Source organism: Populus euphratica, unplaced genomic scaffold (assembly GCF_000495115.2).
Source record: "Populus euphratica unplaced genomic scaffold, PopEup_1.0 scaffold5.1, whole genome shotgun sequence".
NCBI classification, from domain to species: domain Eukaryota; kingdom Viridiplantae; phylum Streptophyta; class Magnoliopsida; order Malpighiales; family Salicaceae; genus Populus; species Populus euphratica.
Genome location: NW_011499848.1, coordinates 1,832,011 through 1,853,918, shown reverse-complemented (window position 1 = coordinate 1,853,918; position 21,908 = coordinate 1,832,011). Strand labels below are relative to the sequence as shown.

Here is a 21,908-nt window from a genome sequence, read left to right as displayed (position 1 = left end):
TTTTTTTTAATATATTTTCAATAATTATTTTTTAAAAACAATCACCATCGTAATTTTAAACACTATATAAAAAGAAATTTGAGATTATAATACAAAGTAATTTTTAAAATAGCTTATCACTTAAAAATATATTAAAATATTTTTTTTAAAATTTTTTATTTTTAATATCAACACTTAAAACCTTAAAAAAATATTAATTTAATATTTTTTAAATTAAAAATACTTTTAAAATATATCCAAAAACAAAAATAGAAGATGAGTTAAACAATACCCCCACTAAATTGAAAAAAAAATAAAAAAAATCAAGATATTAATAAATAATCCACTCATTAATTATTATTTTTCTGTTTCGATTCACTGATAACTCAGCCTCTCCGGTCACCTCAACTCTGATTCGCTTTCTCTCCTACGCAACCGTTAGAATGGCGGAGAAACAGTTGATCGTGGCCGTTGAAGGCACTTCTGCCATGGGCCCTTTCTGGTCGATCATCGTTTCTGATTACCTTGAAAAGATCATCAGGTACGTGCGGCGCTTTCTTTTTAAAAAAAGTGTGAAACTGTGAATTAGGGTTTTGTTTTGATTTTTTTATTCAACGGCCCAATCACTCTGTGCAGGTGTTATTGTGGTAACGAATTGTTAGGGCAGGTAAGTAAAAATCTTATCTTGTTAAATTTCAACTTCATTGACCTGGACAGTGATAAATGCTGTAACTTTAGAATTAAATTAATTGTAAACACTGGTTTGTGATTTGATTATTGAAAGAACATTACAAGGTTCCTTCTGATTCGATTCCGAAATATAGGAAAGGTGTCTTCCGGTTTTAGGGCTAGTTACCTTGCTCAATTTACACTGGTTTGAATGAATCTTAGAATGTTATCACTTTGTAGGGCTGAGCAGTGGGTATCAATCCGACGGGATGCTTCGTTTGAACTCATGTTTCCTTTTGATGCTTGTATTGTTTTTTTTCTTTTTTCTGTAAATTTCAGATTTTACTGACAATTGTTCTGTGTCTTTCTGCCGTTCAAATACAGAAGGTCCCTACTTCCATTGTTGAGCTCTCAATTGTCACGTTTAATTCTCATGGATCATATTCTGGTTTGTGTTTTTCTTGATTGATTCATATTATGCGGTCCTTTTCCTGGCCAATGGGTTATTCCATGTTAACGCTGGACTACTTTCTCGAGGAACAAGGCTGATTTCATGTTATTGTTGGCTTCTTCTTCTTCTTTTATTTGCTGAGAGGATTTTTTTGGCAGAAGAAGCTTGTACGAGATTTTTTTGATTTGAATTTCAAGTAATTAGAAATCTTTGAACTAATTCCGTTCTGCAATTCTGGAGTTGCAGTTGAAACCTGAAGGCCCAATTTCTAAAGAGATTCATATGCATGTACTTGATGTTTGTATATCAAACTTCCTTCCAACTTCTACTCTGGACTTAATTTATATGAACTATTTTAAGTTTCTTTAGTTTTTTCTATATCCAAAAAGTCATAAAAACTGTCTGAGATGTGTTTAATTTGGGAAATATAGCTATCTAGTGAAGAGATTCTTGTATTGCCGTTGTTTATTGCAAAATATTCAAAGCCTGAGTTACACCAATCTCACAATATTCATGGCAGCAGTGGTTATTTCTTCTCTGTGATATGGCTGCATGAAATTTGAAACATGATTTTCTTCGTCTCCTAATCTACTATAACGGAATAACTAACAGAGTATCCACTTCTTTGTGAAGCTTGCCTAGTACAACGGAGTGGCTGGACAAGAGATGTTGATATCTTCTTACAGTGGCTATTGGCAATTCCCTTTGCTGGTGGTGGTTTCAATGATGCTGCAATTGCAGAAGGGCTTTCTGAAGCTCTAATGGTATGCCATGCTCCTATTCTACTCTTTTTTTTTTTTTGGTTTTTTAAGTTAACACTATCTGTTTCCAGTCAATCCAGTCAATGGGTATTTGTGTTTCATGATATTCCCTGAAAAGAAGCTTATTATTATAATAGTTCTGCTTCCTTTTCCTTTCCTGTAAGAGGGAAAGCGCAGAAGAAGCTTGAGGTCCCTTTTCATTAGAAATTTGAGTTTTTTACTATTTTATTTTAATAATGAAGCATGCTATGGGGAGATTGACACTGATGTAAGGTGTCATGCATGGGGCTACTCAATCTGCCATGGTGTGGGGAGATTGACACTGATGTAAGGTGTTATGCATGGCTACTCAATCTAACAGACATAAATATGGATTGGGTTTGGCTTTCATCAATACAAAGGGTTGGAAAAAAACATGGGTTTGCTATATCAAATTTTTTGTCAGGTTTCTTCTCAAAAAGGAAAATATTATTGTTAATTCAATGCTGTTATGTATTATGGAGCATGGTTAAAGTGGTTCCCAGAGGAGTTTCTTTAGATGACATTTAATGGATTGGAATTGGAATGGTTGTCTTGATTTTCATTTTCTTTTTAGGGGGATGCTGTCTTGTTATTATCCTTTTTCTGCCCTTCTAATCGAATTTCATTATTGATTTTCATTCTTTTCAGTATTTGTCAAATCACATCTTTTTTATATTGTGGGGAATAGCTGCAGGAGCTCGTAGAATAGTCTTTTTGTAACTGTTGATGGGAGTGGAATGCTACTATGTTGATTTTCAAAGGAAGATGTCTTATTTACTCCAGGCACTATTCATTGTTTTCCTGCCATTTTTTAACAAAAAAAAAAGATTTATTTCCATGGTTATTATCATGATTTCAACCAATTTTTGTGTTAGATTTCTTCTTTTGTTTGTTGCATCTTCATGTTGAACTATCATCCCTTTAATATGGCGCTCTTTTGCTTGAAGAAATCTCAACGTTTTTTTTTCCTTTGGCAAATTACATTGGCTGCGCCTGTAATGCTATACTTGTACTGAGCATCTTCTTGTTTTTGAAACTACTTGTTAGCCCCCAACAGCACACCCAAATAGATAGATGACAGCAGCCATGAAATTTTAAAACCAAAAGTTTGCCTTGCAACCAGATAGCATGAAATAAGGGTGGCTATTGTGAAAAGAGGAAACAAAAGGGTGATTAGTGTATTGACAACCATCTTCAATTGCATTGAATTTAATTTATACTTTCTCTTAATGGAATGTTTTTATTTGAAAAAAAACTATCCAAGAGGTTTGTTAGGCTCTGCTCTGGACCCTCTCATATGCACATTTTTTTTAATTCAAATGTTTAAAGTAGTGCAACAGTCCTACTTTGTCCCAATTGCTTTAGAGGATTGGTAATAAACATAAATTTGTGGCTTTACCAAAACTTTCACTGTGTTGAGCCAATGGCTAGTGCAATGAAATGAGGCAGACCTGACCCAAGTCCTGGTCATGTCAGGGCGTAAATGGAGGACTTGAGCTCCTTGCAACATGCAAGGTGATTGGTAACCGTTTTTTATCAATGACTCTTTAACTTTGGTTCATGCTATTATATGCATGTTCTGTTGTTTAATGAAGAATATTATATTGCCTAAATGACCATTCTCCAGATTGCTAAGCAAAGTTGGAGATGTTTGACCATCTTTGGTGACCCTTGTTTGTTTCCTGCATGTGCATTAGATGACATACTTTGATACATATTTGGATAGTTATTGCAACTTGCAAGAGCATTTTCTCTTATTACTGTTAATCTTCATGCTGGTTTGCACAAAGGAGTCAGTGACAGGTTTATTCATGAAACCTGTTTATTTTGTTACTCTCATCGAGGAATTTTTTTTTTTTACTTCAATTGAAAAGTATATCCCCTAGGCTTATGCCTTATTGTATTATTCAGATGTTCCCTACTGATCCAAATGGAAGCCAAACTCAATCAAATATAGACAAGCAAAGGAACTGTATTCTTATTGCTGCAAGCAACCCACACCCATTTCCCACACCAGTATATCGTCCAAAAATCCAAAATTTGGAGCAGACTGAAAATATCGATGCACAGAATGAAAATCGTCTATCTGATGCAGAGACAGTTGCTAAATCATTTCCTCAGGTACATTGATATTGTTTTCTTACCTAATCTACTGGTGCTCTCTATTTTTGAAATTTACTGGTATGTGAAAACTGATCCCTAGTTTCATTGCAGTGCTCGGTTTCTCTTTCAATCATTTGTCCAAAACAGCTGCCAAAACTTAGGTCAATCTACAATGCTGTAAGGATGAGGCTTTTTTGTGGTCTCTTTTCTTTTGTATTGATGCTAGCAAAATCACATTTATGGCACTGTTGCTTCTCGCATGGAGGGAAGATAGCAAAAATCATTTGGGGGATGGGGTTTGGAATACCCTTGCACAGAATACTTTGCTCTTCTGAAATTGGTGGAAATCACCAATGTTTATCTGAAGTATGCTATTTAACACACATTTTACAATGTAGGGGAAGCGCAACAGCCAAGCAGCAGATCCACCTGTTGACAATGTAAAAAATCCTCATTTTCTTGTGTTAATCTCAGAGGACTTTATGGAGGCTCGTGCTGCATTGAGCCTTCCTGGAGCTACAAGTTTGACTTCTAATCAAACTCCTGTAAAAGTGGATATTGCTTCAGTTACTTCTGTAACTGGGCCAGCTCCAACTTCTATTTCGTCAGGTTGTTCATGCTGTCTGGTCTGCTTTTTTATAATTGAGTGTGACTGAATATTAGCATGACTTGTTAAGTTATTTTGCTTGGCGTTTTTCTCTTCTGAAGCCCCTCACCTAACATGATTTTTGTACAAGAGAGAAAGAAAGATATAACAATCAGATCAATCAACATTTTCTACCCAGTGTATGTTTAACCCCCTGTAACATTGGTTCTCATGTAGAAGCTCTTAGTTTGTTATCCTTCAAAATTTTCATCTCCTTAATGTTAAAGATACATTGTTGTGATGAGAGGCTTCGAGTACATCTCCTCTCATAGATCTTAGGATTTCGGCAAGATTCAAACCTGTACCTGCTTTTTCCCGTGAAGTCCTGAGATATCTGTTGTGGAAGATGATATCTTCTTAGTGCTAATTTATTGATTCTTATTGCACTTGAAACATTTGAAATAAACCATAAGAAAATGGCCAGTTTTTTCCTTAGGCATTTAGGTATTCAGGTATTGACCACTTGATTTGATTTAGGCTTATTTGGTTACTTCCAATATTAAATTCGTTGTTGATATTTTTCCTGGTGGAAGACTTACTTTCTTTCAAAACTTCAGTGAATGGATCTATCACAAATTGACCAGCAATTTCAGTTGGAAATGTTCCCACTGCAACTGAGAAAGTTGTAAGTCTAGCGAATCCTTTAATCTTGTTTTTGCTCTCTTATAAAAGGGAAATAAAGTTGTTTCCATGATAGCATTGATTCTGTGCATTATGGGCATGGTTAAGAGCTTTTGTGATTTTATATTTGCAGGAGCCAAGTACTATAACTTCCATGGCAAATGGACCTACTTTTCCCCATAATCCTTCTGTTCCACGCCCTGCATCTCAGGGAGTTCCAATCTTGCAGACTTCTTCACCATCTACTACTACTCAAGATGTGGCAACAAGTGGTGATGATGTGCAGGACTTGAAACCAAATGTCAGTGTGATGACTCAGCCTGCACGTCCTGGGCCACCTGCTGCAGCAAATGTGAGCATTCTGAACAATATCTCTCAAGCATGGCAAGTGATGAACTCTGCAGGCTTAAGTGGAGGAACTTCTTTAGGTCTCCCATCAATAAATCAAACTTCTGTGGCCATGCACATGTCAAATATGATTTCGAGTAGAATGGCATCTTCTGTGCCTGCTGCTCAAACTGTATTTTCACCTGGGCAACCAGGTGTCTCTTCGATAACAGGGTCAGGGACTCTTACTGGGACAACGCAAATTGGGCCAAACTCTGGTCTCAGATCATTCACTTCTGCTACTTCTAATATGTCTGGAAATTAAAACCTTGGGAGGATTTCACAACCAATGGGTAATCTTCAAGCAGGTGTTAGCATTGGTCAATCAGCACCAGGCATGAGCCAAGGAAATATTTCAGGAGCACAAATGGTCCAAAGCGGGACGGGTGCAAACCCAAACACAATGAGCGGTCTGGGTCCATCAGGTGTCTCTTCTGGCATGAACACGATGATTAATACCCCTGGAATGTCTCAACAAGTACAATCCAGGATGCAGCCTCTTGGTGCAAACAATAACTCAGCAGATAATTTGCCATTGTCACAACAAACAGCAGGGGGCTTGCAAGCAGCACAACCGAAATATGCCAAAGTCTGGGAGGTAAGTTATTCAAGATTATAGTGGATTTGCAAGTCAGTGATGAAAGTATTTCACTCTTATTTTCAAGTAAAGAACATAACTTTTATTGCCTTTCGTCAAAAAGTTGTTTATTCTAAACACATGGACTTATGGCATGAACTGGTTCGTAGTATGTACAATAGTGCCTTCTGGAAAGTTTGCCCATTCCCCAAATTTAACAAATGATGGACAAATCTGTCATGATCCTTGAATCAGGTGGTCATGGGTGGGTTTGGGGTGTAACCTATGTTCAGAAGTCACTGATCTGATGAAAATTTATACAGTACCCTTGCTTCTTCTTCTTCTTTTTTGGCACGGGGTATGGGTGAAAAATCATTAGAGCCCTTCTAACTGTTGTTATTCTATGTGAAACAAAAATCAGACTTGTATAATCCTTTTAGGATGAGGATAACTCTTAAAGTTCTTCATTTCCCTTTTTGCTGATAATATTGATTCTGACAGTCAAAGCACCATAACCTTAAAGACTCCAAAGCCAGTAGAAAAATGGTTCCAATGCCATCATTGAGGGTATAAACTCTGCTATCAGTTAAGGCATACAAACCCTTTGATTTCCCCTTTCTTGCTGAACACCTCAAACTAAAATTTGTTGATAGTTTCTAATTAATCATAACTAGCTGAGTCTCATCTTGTTAGATTTGGTAATAGTTTGCTGACACCCTTGAGTGGGTAATGAGACAGGTAAAACAATCCAAAATGTAATGGGAATGTTTGATCATGTATGGAATAGCAAGTATGAAATCACTTAACTGTCCTTCGGATGATAAAATAGTCGATTAGATTTTGCTTAATTTCTTTCTTCTTCATTATTATTATTGTTTTCAAAATTATTGTATTTAACTCACTTGAAAGGTTTTCTTCAATATCAGTGTAGATTTCTTGAACTGTCAAACAGGTGTCTTTATGAACTCATTAATTTAGTAATTTCTTTTGAACATTTGAACTTCATACAGGGAAACTTGTCTGGGCAACAGCAAGGGCAGCCTGTCTTTATCACCAGATTAGAAGTATGTTTGAAATGGATTATAAATCTCCACTTAATACATAATGCTGTTTCAGTCTCCTTTTAATAGTAACTAATCTTGGTACATTTGACACAGTTTTACACATTGACCTTATACTTTTTTCCCTTGATGCAGGGTTATAGGAATGCTTCGGCCTCTGGGACGGAAGTTCAGGCATAGTAATATAGTACAAGTAGAAAAAAAACCTACACTGTCCGCTTCCTAAAGTCTTTTACATCTTCAATTTACATTTTTGGGAACAACTTTCAATTTATCTTTGTTTGTTCCAAAAGATGCATCGATTTTATATTTGTTGGCTGTATATAAATACGAGCCACAAATTAACTGTTACAGTTTTTAGATAAAAGAAAATCATATCATCTAACTAAAAAGAATTACAAAAACACGATGGGACTAATTCTATCCAGGTTTACATTTGAGAAAATCATCACATGGTCATCAGATGATTTGTCCGGGACTGCGAGTTTTACTCTGAAGGTACATGGTCCTTCATACCACTGCCCTTTAGCTATATGTCCCAGTATCTTGTTACTGACAGGTTTAGTTTTGAGGGTATTTTGTCCATCTAATCATCCAACCATGTTAAAAACACTATTGGCAATGGGACATGTTTAGTTTTGAGAGTTACCTAAATCTCAGCCTTATTGATCAGGGTACAGATTGCTCAAGTGCTAAGGATCAGACTTTAGTATTAAAGTCAAAACTGTATTCTAAGTAAAACCTATAGTTGGATAAGTTGTATTAAAATTGAATGTTTTATTTATTCATGAATAGACAGAATATTTGTGAGATTTCATTCGATTGTTTAAGATAGATGACTCCAACTTCTGAACTTTTGATCTAGACCTTTCAAACTATGAAGTTTTTGAGTGTTTGTGTGATCATTTGATTTTTTCTTTCATTGTTTAATATTTTTAGATTCCCTTGTTGGCACACATATTTGTCAAGATGGGGTAAACTGGTTTAGTTTTTATGTGTGCTTCTCAGCCTTGCGGCAAACTGGCCACCGACAATGTAAATAGCGCGGCTTATACCTCAGGACCACATGAATAACAAGTAATTGCATCTTACTTGAGATTTTCAGCATGTCTCTTTTGCATTTATTCTTTGTATTTATGGGTTTTTTTTTTAATTTGGTTTATTTTGACGAAGGCAATATGTCGGAAAGGCTGTTTTTCTAGTTTTTCGGGCCATGAATCAGCATGGATTTCTTGGACATCTCCAAGAGAAGAAGCTTGTAAGTTGTCTGGTTTCATTAATTTCTTTTTCTGGATTAGTAGGTAGCCCAATGCTTTCCAATTTGATATTTTCTTGAAAAGTTACTGTCAATTCTTATGTCATCCATCAGTTCTCCCTTCTGCTTTCAATGTTAACTTCAGTGAGATGACTTTTTTGTTGGGATCTTGATGCTCACCATTCATTGCATGCTACTACTTTCCTGGTTGAAATTTGCTTGTATTAAAGTGAATTGGAACCAAAGATAAAAAGATAATGAAGACACTTTCTGTATATTATTTTTTCTCTAAGCAGAAACTTAAAAGAGTGGAATCGCAGGATTAGAAGTTGCCCTTTTTAAACAGAGTTGCCAAATTAGTTCATGAGAAACAAGTAGCAAATCAATGCCATACTTCACGTATTGTTTTTAACAACCCTTCATTGCATTCTTCCACCCTCTCCTATTTCTCCCCTTTCATATTGTTCTTTAAAAAATGCCTGCTTAGGCACTCTGATTTTGTTAAGCCATGTCAGGGGTATGATAGTAGTTGCACAGATGCTATCAAGTCAAGCTTAGAATGTTCACATATTTTAATTGTTTTAAACCTGATCTCTTGAGTGAAATTTTGCACTCACTACTTTTGAGGGTGAATCATGAATGCATGGATGTCATCGAAAGAAGTTATTATTCTACTGTAGAATGGATATAGTTGTAGGAATGTGGGGACCTATTTCCTTGCTTACACATGGTTGGAGGTCCTTCTATCTTGTCAGCTTGGTTGTCTGACAGGCATGGAATTTTGCAGTTTATTAATGTTCAAATAATTTAAACCCTTTTTTTAATTGAAATAATAGAAACCTCTATGAATCTCCTTTAATGAAGTTCTGTAAACTCATAACTAATTACAATTTTAGCTCGATTGAACCTTCTAAAACTCTAAGAGGATGGCTGTCCTAATTCTTCCAAAAAAAAATAAAAAATGAATGAATGAATGAAAAACAGTTAGTTACAAATTCTTGTATTTCTATTTTATTTTAGATTTAATTAGTTCAGGATAGTGCTTCATTTCTCATGGAAGAAACATGGCTATTTGATGTGTTTTTTTCTGACTTTGATTTTGTCGTTCTTAATTTCCCTAGTGTGCAGTAATCCAGTTACCATCTCAGACATTGCTTCTCTCTGTTTCTGACAAGGCCTACCACTTGATAGGGATGCTTTTTCCTGGGGTAAGATGTATTTGCATTTCTATTTCTCAATACCTGGAAATTCTTTTAGAACTACCCGTCACAAAAATTAGCTACATATTTGTTTTTGGGGCTTGCACGTCAATGTGCCTTTTCCTTTTTAATTGTTGTTGAGACATGATTAAGCCATCAAAATAAGGCGATGAATCAACCGTTTACCTGTATCTCTTGCATTATAACTTAATGTAAACTATGTGGAACCAGGATATGGTTGTGTTTAAGCCACAAATATCCAGTCAGCAGCAAATACAGATGCAACAACAGCAGCAGCTTCCACAATTGCAGCAACAGCAAATGGCTGGAACAGGAATGGGTCAAACTTATGTTCAAGGTCCAGGTCGTCCACAATTAGTATCTCAAGGACAAGTTTCTTCACAAGGGCCAGCAAACATGCCTGGAGGAGGCTTTATGAGTTATTAAGAACTCCAATTCAGTAGGGAGCAGGATGCACCTTTGTAACAGGGAATGATTCTATCACTCAGATAATTCATTGATAATGTTCTCTGTCAAGGCTGACGTGTAGTAGCAGAAACCTTCATGAATTTGAAAAAGTTGCTTGGCTTCCACTTCGTATAATGACGCAAGTTTTCACGCCTGTGCTTTCATGTGATAGAGATTTTCTTCATTGCTAGTTGCATTACGTTTCTTAGGTTTCTTGTAGTCATTTCTGCTATTCTAGAAAGTAAATTATTGTTAAGATTTTAATTTGGAGCTTCTTTTTGCTATTTTGTTTATTAGATTATAATTTGGAGCTTCCTTTTCCTATTTTGTTTATTGATCTTCCTGATTGTTTCGTGTTGTTACTGAAGTGAATTGATCAGTAGCAATTAACATATGCCTCATGGGATGGACACGAACGTTTCCAAATGTAATTGTTAGGACTCTTGGACCTCTATGACAGTACTCAATACAAAAGAAATTTACTTGTCAATCCTTGAGGTATGTTTACTCAAGTTCTCCTTGTTGCCTGGTTAACCTAGCAAATTGTACTTTTCCGGTATTGCAACTCGTTCAAAATTCGAGTATAGTTTCGCTGATTTCGTTTATTTAACTTTTATTATCATTTATATCTTTATAGTATTATTTAAATCAATGGTAAAATATTTGACTAAAATTAGGTTACTTTTACATTTTTATGATAGTTGTTGAAAGACATTTTTACAAATTTTAGCAATAACATTATTATGGACTGCATCTAATGGAGTTGTCGAGATAACATTTCTTTTGATATTTATTTCTTTTCCTTGAAGGTTTTTTTAATCTTCAAAACATTGAAGAACTCAAAAATCCTCAAAATTTCATTATATATATATATAAAAAAAAAAAAAACAAATCCTCGTAAATTGTTTCATTAATGTTTTGTTTTATTTGTATATACAAATTGCATAATGAACCCATCTCATGTTTTTTTTTTAAATATGGTATAATATAATTAGCTAATAACTGGATTCATGATACTTATTGCTATTATCATTTATTATTTTGTGAAATGTATCTGTTTTATTAATATAAATAAAAAAATAAACAGACAAAATTTAATTTCATCGCAAAAATTAGTTGGTTTGAAGGTAATTTAAGGTATTATTTGACATTGCAATTTAATTATATTTTTTGAATTTTATTAGTTTTAAATTAATTTTTTTGTTACATGCAATGTTGTCAAGAATAAAATTCAAGCAAAAAAACTATTTTAAAAAATAAATTTTACCATATTATCTGACAGAACCTAAGTCTCTAACCATTAAACCATAAAGGAAGAAAAAAAAATATCAAGACAAAATAATGTTTAACCTAGAAGCTTAGAAGAAATGAAAAGGAATAACAATACTAAAAATAAATGAAAAACAAGTTGTAAAACCTATGTAACAAAACTTTTGCTCATAAGAGTGCCAAAACGACGTGTTTTCATGCTTATACATTCCGTCCATGAGTTTTTCTTTTTCTTTTTCTGTGATGTTTTGCCTGCACAGGTCACAACCCAACTCCACCACCAGTTTGTTTTGTCCATTTTTTTTTTGCCAAAACGAAAAGAAAAAATCTTTTACAATTACTATTTTTTTTCAAAGAAAAGGAAAGGAAAAAATACAGGGTCCATTTCTCGTTTAGGGAAGGGAGAGGGAGAAGGGGGCGAGAATGGAGACTGCGATTTGTGGGAGAATAGCTCTCTCACCCAATCACGTCTTTAACCCTAAACCCGGTACTTATTACTCTTTCTTCCCTTTAACTACTTTTATTTTTCTCGAATTTATTTCTCTAAATTTAATTTTATGACGACCGTCAGTTATTACTTTTGGCTACGGTTTACGTGCTGTATTTCTTACTGCTATTTGTTTATATACTTGTACAAGAACAAACACCATGCTAGCTAGTTGGTCGTTGCAGTTTGTTACTCTCCAGCTGCTTTTGTTTTCTTAGGTGTTGAATGATTAATAATTAATTAAGAAGGGACAGAGGGTATCAGTTTTCTGAGTTTTGGTGGGGATTTTGAATTTAAATTTCCGCAAATCTCATTTCATCTCTTTTATCAATCCTGGTTTCCGGCGAGATGTTCGTGTTTTAACTGGTGGTATTGAGTAGAGTGGTCGTTGGGTCTCGGGTGGGATGTCTTTAGGACATAAACCTGGTTGCCAGTATTTATTATTTTTCCCTTTTTTTTTTTTGAGTAGGTGACAAGAACTCTGTTTGTAGAGGACCATGTGCCAGCCGTGGGATTCTCATGTCTATATCAGCAACAGTCTCAGGCAAAGGAGGAGGAGGAGGAGGGATATTGGAGAAGCCCGTTATCGAGAGAACCACTCCTGGTCGCGAATCTGAGTTTGATTTGAGGTACGTACCAGCACCTCTTTTCTTCCCCCCCTTTTTTTATGAGATCTAAATTAAACAACTCAATGCTTCCTTTCCGAGCATACGAGGAGAGATAAGTTTGATATCTGATGACCCCGAGTCAGGTGCATTCCTGTGGAAACAATTCAGGTTGATGAAAGTTGGAAAATATATATATTATTTTTTTATCATTCTAAATTTAATTACAAATTAGGGTTACCCTTTGCGTGAACACAGTGGTGTTGCTTTATTATTTCTTATTTGCGCTGTCTATCGATCTCCAACCATTCACTTGAGTGAATATGTTTATCTTCAAATAACCTTCAGGAAATCAAAGAAAATGGCACCACCTTATCGTGTGATACTGCACAATGACAATTACAATAAACGTGAATATGTTGTTCAAGTTCTGATGAAAGTCATCCCCGGGATGACCCTTGACAATGCTGTTAACATTATGCAAGAAGCACACTACAATGGCATGTCAGTGGTGATTATTTGCACTCAGGCTGATGCTGAAGAGCACTGCATGCAGCTGAGGGGCAATGGACTTCTGAGTTCAATCGAACCTGCCAGTGGTGGATGCTGAGGGCCGTCTTGATGAAATTACATGGTTTCCTGTTAAAAGTGTCATTAAAGCAATAGATGTATATAACATAGCAGTGTCCATATTTACACGTATCGGTCTCGTCCATGTTCAGACGCAAATGGCAGAATTCGCTAATTTTGAATAAAAAGAGACAGATCCGCAGCTCTTACATTAACTGCAATCTGTGGTTGTTATCCATGTCGTAAACAGGATGTTGTACTGAACACACAATTCCCCAAGGCTTATATCACATTTGATTTTCTCAAACTGTATTGAACTAGCAGTACTGTTTTGTTTTCAATATTATCATGAGCCGTTCCATTTAATAACCTGATTGTTACCAAATAAGCAGACTCACAAAACATCTCTTGTTCCTTCTTTTGGATTCATTCTTATTTGTTTGGCTGCAGAAATCTAATTGGAACCTCTTCTAACTAGAGCCATCGTGGCAGTGATGTCACTGAACCTTTTGATCAAGGCACCCACATGCCACAGCACAATTTCACAACTAGCTGCAGCACCGAGTACAGAATCATCCGTCTCATATTCATTCTGAGTTGTATTGAGACAAATTTCCCAAATATTATCTGCTTTAACAAATCAACAGCGAACCTTCAAATTGCATGCAGAAAATCAACTGCGTGCAGTAAAATTTGGTGCCTCGTACTTCATTCAAGTAAAAGATATATCAAGATCCAACAAAATGTCATTTGATTCGTACTTCATTCAAGTAAAGATATATCAAGATCCAACAAAATATCATTTAAGTAGAGTATATAACACGCCCTTGATTTTGACAATCAAACATGCTACTGCTCTTCGAATCAGGAATTTCTGTTTTGAGCAATTGCTCTTGTAAATATTCTTGTCATGTCCTCGGAGAACGATCACCTTCTTGATGTTTGAAAGTTAACCAGTTTCAATCCCTGAATGCAAGCAGTCACAAACAGATCCATTGTTAGACTATTGAATAGTACAGATTGAAATGCAAATTTCTTTTCACCTATTAACCAGCGTCATGCCTGTGTAGCCACTTGAAGCCATTGTTCTCAGAGTTCTATTTGTTAATTGATAGGAAGGCATTCCAATTTAATGACAACGCCTTTCATAAACTAGTTCTTGCATCCTGTTCTGACAGGTAAATTTTGCATCTAAGTTTGCTGCAGTCTTTTTTCATGACTGTGTGTGTGTGCATGTGCAAGCAAGTGGCCTGCACGTTTCTGTGAAAGCGTGATTCCTCGAGTGAAAATATTACCGCCCAACCAATTCTCAGAGGATGAGGATGTTTAGAATATAGTAGCGATTAATTTTCAAAATATTTTTTTTTCAGAAAAGCATCAAAATAATGTTTTTTTTTTCAAAATTTATTTTTAATATCAACATATCAAAACAATTCAAAACACTAAAAAAATAATTTAAAGCAAAAAAAAATCATATTTTCATGAAAAGAATATTCAAACTCACTCCCAAACACCCCCATATTCTGTTGGACAACAGTTTTTCTGCATTTCCTTCTCTTTTTCCAATAAATACCCATGTAACCCAGCTCCAACCCCTCCTCTTCTCATCTTATACACCATGAATGAGGTATCTAAGTGAATTGAAAGTACTTACTGCTAGTTAGATGATGGGTCTACTCAACCACTGAAAGGAAGGATTGGATTCCAAAAATAATAAAAAGAACTCCACCTGACAATGCAACCTGAATGGCAAAAAGCACAGCATTGACATCAAAGATTGCTTGCATGCATAATGTAGAGAAAAACATTCTGAACATGCTATGAAGAAAAATGCAAGGATCAATAATTACTATTTTCTCAGATATTTGAGAGGCCAAGGTCTTTCCACCAACAACAGCGGCAGTAGTACACAATGCTTGCCCTCTGAAGAAAAGGAAAAACAATCAATCACAATAAACTTGGTGATATATATAGTAAGTTCAAACAAGAAAAATAGCATGACTCCAATAAATGCATGGAGAAAACACTATAACTTACACAATTCCACCAAGAACTACACCTAATGGGTTCTCATCAGCAGCCAAGCCAATGGTGGCTAACTGAAAAGCAATTGAACATAGTGCAAAATAAGAATGAAGCACCATCACCATGAGAATAAATTAATGGGTTGTATGGGTCCTGAAGGTGATTCTTACCTGGCTCTTGTCACCCCATTCACCAAAGAAAGTAATGGAAAATGCCTGCGGAACACGCATGATAAAACTGGTTATCCCAAAGGTCAAATAAGATATTTTTTTTCCTGGATCAACAATAGTACCAAATCTAATAGTTCAAAAAGAAAAGAAAAAAAGTAAAGCATTACTTTCAAGAGTATTGGCGAGAACAACTGTGAAAGAAATGGCCGCCTCTGCTTTTTAAACTTGTCATCATCCTGGAATAAAACAGTTAAAAAGTTTGAAACCAACAAGCATAGCATATTCAAGGAACACAGCCAGAAACATTCAACTATGAAACTAAATTGCTGCTATGCATAACCAATTTAGGCATGACTGAATCATTTGTCTCATGAAATATAGGAAATGTCCAGTTAATGATTCCATTTATCATCAATCCAGATGTTTGAAGATTAATGAAAAATGTACATTCGACATGCCACATTCTGGTACCAACACCTGATAGCACATAAGCTGCAGCCCAGCCCCAGCCTACTATTATTTTGAAATTCAGATATATGCAGCTCTGTGGTCCATGTTTAGAGATGTCACACAATGGGCAATTACTTGCATTAAATACAGAAAGGAAATAAAATAAAAATAAAAATAAAACCTCCACCAGCTAAATACACATATATCCAATCCGCTCTAGGACAATAGGATACCTAATAACAAAAGACATATATTCTCTTAATGTCTGCACATTTCTGTTCATTTTTTGAGGAAAGGAAATATGGTGATTGTTTGACTAAATTCTTTCCAAAGGACAACAACCAAAAAACAACAATAAAGTGGAGTTGACATGGTGTATAGCGTGGATAAAAGCTAGAGTTCTCAAACCCTAAGGTTACAGACCCAAGCTATAGAGAAATTTAGACAATAAACTCTAGTATTTTATAAAGTCTGAATAATAATCTTAATCTTCCAAAAATAAACTAGACATCCTTATTTTTATTAGTTCTAGATGTAAAATCCTTTATAAAAAAAGGATTCCTATTTAAAACTTACCTAACTACTAGAATCCATCAAGCATAGATTCCTAACTAGTAAAAATCTTAATTAAATTGAAAGTCCTAATCTAAATAGGAAAAGGAATCTAAGTACAACAAGTTGAAATAAAGACAATCTCACAGAGTAACTCCCGAGCCTTCTTTGAAGGCCTTCCCAATCTCCGATGACTATGAAATTTTAACCTTATAGACAACAGGGTCTTTAGAATTATGCTTGTTTTACTAGACTGCATGTTGAACTCTTCAAAACCTAGAAAATCTTAACAATTTAGGAAATAATACAATAAACATTATTATGCCAAGAATATTAAAGAAAATGCCCCCACATCAAGAGTCAACCCACACCCAAATAGAAGGGGGGAAATAGCAAGATCAGTACAAAAGACTATTGCCTTCACGATCAGATATGCGAGTAGGAAGTGCTAGTTATCCAGTACACAGAGCACAGTTATTATACCTTGCTACCAGCTTTGGTGGTTCCTGTGTTAGCTTTCCAATCAGCATCCTAATGATAAAACAGAGGCAAAGTGAACAACCATTCCATTTAAATGTAAATATCATCAGAGGGAAGAAGCAAACCAATTTAGCTTCAACTTCTGCCAATTCTTCAGCCTCCCTGTTCAAAACAATAGAAATAAATTCCAATGAGAACAAATTATGAAGCTGGAGAAGAGTGAGAAGGAAAGCTAACAAAGAAAGAAGATCAAATCCTTACCCTTTGTCATTAAATCCATCCCACAATGACCAAAACCCAAATCCAAAAAACAGTATTGTTGTTATGTGATGAGTCCAAGTACGAGAGATCTAGATCAGCAAACATGGATGAAAACTCAATTAACAAACGTAAAAGAAAGTAACAAGGCAGTCTCACTTGACAACTTTAAATAGATACATGCACTTAAACAAATACTGCAGAACAGATAGATGACTAGAGAAGAGAGAGCAGTAGGGGAGGGGGTGTTGGTAAGCTATGTTTGTCAATGCTACCTATGGACTCATCGAGTATCATAACCAAAGACAACCTGGAGAGTTAACTATACATGAACCACAGCTTACAACAGGCTATACTTGGGCTTTTCTTGTGCACTACCAGGAAATTTGTGTACCAAGGAAGACATCAAGGATGCAAAATCTATCAATTACTGGTTTAACAAGTTCAATTGCATCTAACAGAAATGTAATTGCTCTGCCACAACATCAAAAAAGGGCAACCCAATAGAAACACAAAATTAACCAGCAAACAAAACTATCCAGGCCCCAAACACACTGCTTACCAGATTTGGAGCAGCCCAGCCAACGATAGCAGAAAGGATAGTCATCACCTAAAAATCAACAAATATTATCATTAACAATTGGGCACCCGGAAAGGGCAATTTTGTCAAATCTACAATCAAGCACGAAAAAAAACAAGAGAAAACACTTACAATCAAAGCTGCCAAGCAACCTGACAAAACAAGTCTTCTTGGGTGACGCATGGCCAAGATCTAGAAACAAGCAGCACAAGCCAAGCAGGTACAAAAAGCAAGAGAATTATAAATAACTAGTTATAGGCAAATTGTGATCGAAATTCTAGCTTTTAATTAGACGACTATGCAAAAGGGATATTGGAGAAAGCCTACATGACAGAATGATGCCTGATTCTCTATCCTAAGTAAACTACAGAGCATAAAAGACACTCTCGAACAGAAACTATGAAATCCACAAGTGAAATGAGCAGTGAAAACTTAAAAAACACCATCATTGACCACTTAAGCAAAGAATGTCATTTTAGAACAAATCAAATGAGATTTTGAATCCTTCTCCGTGTATCTATTATCACCAAAAAAAAAAATTGTGGCTGCTTTTACTAAAAGTGAAGGCAGTACACAAGATGCAAATTGGCTGTAAACTACAATCATTGTCTTTTTTCAACTTCTCTTGTGCTCGCTCGGTTCAAAACATAAGCTTTGGAGAGCTCAGGAATATATGAATAATTACAAATATAAAGGCTGTTAAATTGGATTGGTTTTCCATATTCGTACTGCCAGAAAGTTATCAAAGATACTCATTTTCCAAACTCCAACTTGTCCATAAATACAGCAAGTCCTTGAACCTGTGTAATTTTCTAGTAAATTTGATTTAACATTGCTTCGTACTTTTGGTACCATCAAGCAAATATTTTAAATTTTCTTTACCATTATCGTTTTCTTTATTTTTTGTTGGTATTTTCAGAATTCTATGACCATAACTGCAAAGACCATCCCAGTGGTTGAAAGCAACTAAAGGTTACCAAGTTTAAATGAGACAAGGAAGAAACAGGTGGATGGGGATGGGCAAGAGTAATGAAGAAAACAAAACATGCAAGTTTTTTCGGTTTTTCAACAGAAACTCCATCTTATAGACACAGTCTCAGTTAATTTCAACATGGCGATAAACAACCCAGGCAGGTACTTTGTGGAGAAAACAATACCCACCCGATCCTAAAAAGTAACGTACCAGAAAAAAAGAAGGGGAAAGGTACGGTAATGATAATCTAAACAACAAAAGAAGAATTAATCCCTGATCTAACGGTCCTGTGAGCAACAGAACCTATCAAACTCAAGAGAATTTATCCCTTTCTCAAATTTAAGAACCACTATCCATATTAAATTATATCATAAGAATATTCCTGTTTCTTCAATTAAAAAAATAGGATTACTTTCCACACATTAATCATCGTTTAATAAAATTCAACGCATAAAGCTTTTCCCGAAAATTAATCTCTCTCTCAAGAAATTCCCACTTGACCATAAGGACAAAAAGAAGAGGCAACTTTCTGTAATTTATATCCTAAAAAAAAATACAGGTTCAAAATTAATTTAGGTAATAGATCAAGAAAATACAACAAATTCCTTACAGAATAAATAAATAACACTAACCGCAGCAGCAAAAAAGGTCTTGTCGCCGATTTCCGATAGCACGGTCATTGCAAGGGACTTAGTGAAACCCTTGGTAAAGCAAAAGGAAAGAATGAAAGAAGATCCGTGATTAACAAGTGTTAAATCCAGGTTACAACGAAATCAACAGAGATTAATATTTACTTCACGGACTAATTACCTGAGCAACCGAGGTCATGTTTTCCAGTAAAAGATGACAAGATTTCCTGACAATGAGAGAAACTGGAGCTGCTGCGGGAAATTTCTCCGAAGACACAGTTGTCGTTGAGATTTCGTGTGAAGGGCTAGTCCTGGTTAGTATAAGCCTATAAGGAGCGTGAGTTTCGGTTCCTGTTGAGAAGGAAAGATACTTTTCGTCTGGGGCTTTAACACGCGGCAGCTGTTGTTGTGTTGTGATTGGACGGACATCTGGCATTTGAGGATGTTAGGGTTGCCATCTATAGTTTCGGAAATCAGCGCGTGACCTCAATCATTAATCACTCTTTATTTTTGTAAGATAAATTAAATGATCTTTAAGCTATTGAGAACTACTTAGTTAGTTATTTTTTTGTCTGTTTTGAATTTAAGTATTATTTTTATTTAAGAAGTAGAAAAGGAAGAAATAGATAATATGAAAGGATAAATGAACACAAAAGATATTTTCGAAGTAAAATAAATTCTGAACTAAGCATGAATAATGGTCGTGTTTGCTAAATGTAACTTGTTGACATTCGACGTGGCGGGAGATGCTTTGCCCTTGTATACGTATATCAGAAACGATGACATCAGCTTCTTTTTGGAGAGAATTTACTTTTCTTCTTAAACTAAAGGGGCATATTCATTTTATTTTGCTATCACTCCTCCATTTAAAAAGTGAACACACTTGAGAGGTTGTGTACTGAGGAAAGGAATCTTTTTTTTCTGTATTTAAATATGTTTTTTTTTTTTTTGTATATACCGGTGTTTTATTTATTCACTAAATTAAATTAAGTTTGTGGAGTATTTAATAAACTTGAAAATTAATCATAATATATATAAACTTACCTGAACACCTTAGATTATATAAAAAAAAATTAAACATTACAACAATATGAATTTTTTATGGTATGCACTGTGCAGTATCCATTGTTGTATCTAATTTTCTATAAAAAGCAAGAAATTCATAACATTTGAACTAATTAAAAGTAAAACATGGCTTGCTTCCTAGAAAAACTAGAGGTTGTCTTACTGAGATGCCTCGGTAAAACTTCCACTTTTGTTTTTTTGTTTAATTGCACCCTGTGAGGACACAGCCAATGATCAAAATGTCAAACTTTGCGAAGGATGAAAGAAAATAAATAATAAGGGATCAAAATGAAAAATACAATGAAACTACAAGGTGGTTATTTAATATTTAGCATGAGAATTTAATTTTCTCACTCCTCTTTTTAAGTTGATACATTTTCAGCCCTTGTACCTACGAAAATTATTGGCTAGAACCGATTGAACTACAAAAATAATTGATTCTGGTGCTGCTATGCTTGTAGATCTTCACCTTGAGAAAAAAAAATAGACTGATTTTATAAAGTTTTTTGGAATTCAAGTTGAGTTTTAGTTTTTACATTGGTTTTTTTAGATGGTTTTATTTATTTTGTGTTTTTATATTTTCTTAAGTGAAAGAAATAATATTTAAAATTTATTTTTTTCAATTATTCTAGTAACGTGTTGGTCAGAAGCTCAGCACAAGGTGTAAGGGCTGCTTCTATTTTAAAATATTATCATTAGACACTATCTTGGCGCGATTCACAAGGCAGTCCATTTGCGACCGAGTGATGAAGTAATAAAATGTTCTTAAATGGCCGCCGCAGGTTGGAATCCTGCTACTGTTGTCTCTCCCATTTTCTTAAACTTCAATGTTTTCCCGATATTCTTAAGCCTATCGGAGAAAGTAAAGTATATTTTACAGTGTAACTGTAGTTATTACTTTAAAAAATAACTACACTTACACTGTAAAATATACTTTACTTTTTTCAATATAAATAAAAATTATTTTAAAAAATAACTACAGTTACACTGTAAAATATACTTTAGTTTCTCCAATAGGCTAAAGAATATTGGGAAAACATTGAAGTTTAAGAAAATGGGGGAAACAAAACTAGCAGGATTCCAACCTGCGGCGGCCATTTAAGAACATTTTATTACCTCATCACTCGGTCGCAAATGGACTACCTTGTGAATCGGGCCAAAATATAGTATCTAATGATAATATTAGTAATTTTTAGATTATTTTTTAAAATAATTTTAATATAAGTGCATTAAGATAATTTAAAAATACTAAAAAAATATAAAAATTTTAGTTTTTTTAAAAAATATTTTTAAAATATAAAAATAATCAGGTAACATTTATAGGTGGGGAGAATCGTCATTAATTTTTTTGGTATTTTTTTTTCCTTTAATATTTTGGATTTTGAAGAAAGCCCATGGGAATAAAAGTTTGGAATTCTGGGTAATTTTTATCATTTGATTTTTCATGATTTAATTATTCAGCCGAGCCAAGCGGTTTTATTAGTTTTGCTTAGTTATTGTAATTTTTAAGAAATTTGGATCATTTATTATTATTTATAAATCGCATGCTTGAAATGATTTAAACCCTTCTTCATTTTGATCAGCTAACGATAGCTGG

The 21,908-nt window shown here is 34.7% G+C and overlaps 2 protein-coding genes and 1 pseudogene across 4 annotated transcripts; 2 read left to right on the top strand and 1 right to left on the bottom strand.

The window, feature by feature from the left end:
• The first annotated feature begins 346 nt into the window (after nt 1-346).
• On the top strand, nt 347-10,489 carry LOC105113804 (mediator of RNA polymerase II transcription subunit 25-like; annotated as a pseudogene).
• A 1,269-nt stretch (nt 10,490-11,758) lies between these two features.
• Nucleotides 11,759-13,438, top strand: LOC105113795 (uncharacterized). Its single transcript, XM_011010122.1, has 3 exons — nt 11,759-11,954; nt 12,424-12,583; nt 12,908-13,438. The coding sequence occupies exons 1-3, from the start codon at nt 11,891-11,893 to the stop codon at nt 13,167-13,169; spliced, it is 486 nt and encodes a 161-aa protein (XP_011008424.1). The 5' UTR covers nt 11,759-11,890; the 3' UTR covers nt 13,170-13,438.
• A 256-nt stretch (nt 13,439-13,694) lies between these two features.
• On the bottom strand, nt 13,695-19,697 carry LOC105113783 (GDT1-like protein 4). 3 transcript variants are annotated; one of them, XR_840020.1, is made up of 14 exons: nt 19,428-19,697; nt 19,250-19,318; nt 17,777-17,836; nt 17,627-17,674; nt 17,068-17,156; nt 16,932-16,968; nt 16,810-16,857; nt 15,492-15,560; nt 15,325-15,369; nt 15,167-15,228; nt 14,980-15,052; nt 14,784-14,871; nt 13,891-14,095; nt 13,695-13,836 (listed from the first exon to the last, which is right to left on the bottom strand). XR_840020.1 is itself a non-coding variant. In XM_011010102.1 (13 exons), exons 1-12 carry the CDS (start codon nt 19,680-19,682, stop codon nt 14,803-14,805), a joined length of 924 nt encoding a protein of 307 aa, XP_011008404.1. In that variant the 5' UTR covers nt 19,683-19,697; the 3' UTR covers nt 13,698-14,095; nt 14,784-14,802. The 3 variants fall into 3 exon arrangements, 1 of the variants encoding a protein (XP_011008404.1); XR_840021.1 differs by having other exon boundaries at nt 13,697-13,840; XM_011010102.1 differs by having other exon boundaries at nt 13,698-14,095.
• Nucleotides 19,698-21,908: the final 2,211 nt, after the last annotated feature.

What these genes read in the sequence shown, in the direction of transcription:
- LOC105113795 (XM_011010122.1), top strand. Translation starts at nt 11,891, where the DNA reads ATGGAGACTGCGATTTGTGGGAGAATAGCTCTCTCACCCAATCACGTC. An exon ending in CGTCTTTAACCCTAAACCCG is followed by an intron (nt 11,955 to 12,423) that starts GTACTTATTACT and finishes TTTTTTGAGTAG; the next exon opens with GTGACAAGAACTCTGTTTGT. An exon ending in GAATCTGAGTTTGATTTGAG is followed by an intron (nt 12,584 to 12,907) that starts GTACGTACCAGC and finishes AATAACCTTCAG; the next exon opens with GAAATCAAAGAAAATGGCAC.
- LOC105113783 (XM_011010102.1), bottom strand. Translation starts at nt 19,682, where the DNA reads ATGCCAGATGTCCGTCCAATCACAACACAACAACAGCTGCCGCGTGTT. An exon ending in AGACCTTTTTTGCTGCTGCG is followed by an intron (nt 17,837 to 19,249) that starts GTTAGTGTTATT and finishes GCTTGTTTCTAG; the next exon opens with ATCTTGGCCATGCGTCACCC. An exon ending in GTTGCTTGGCAGCTTTGATT is followed by an intron (nt 17,675 to 17,776) that starts GTAAGTGTTTTC and finishes GTTGATTTTTAG; the next exon opens with GTGATGACTATCCTTTCTGC.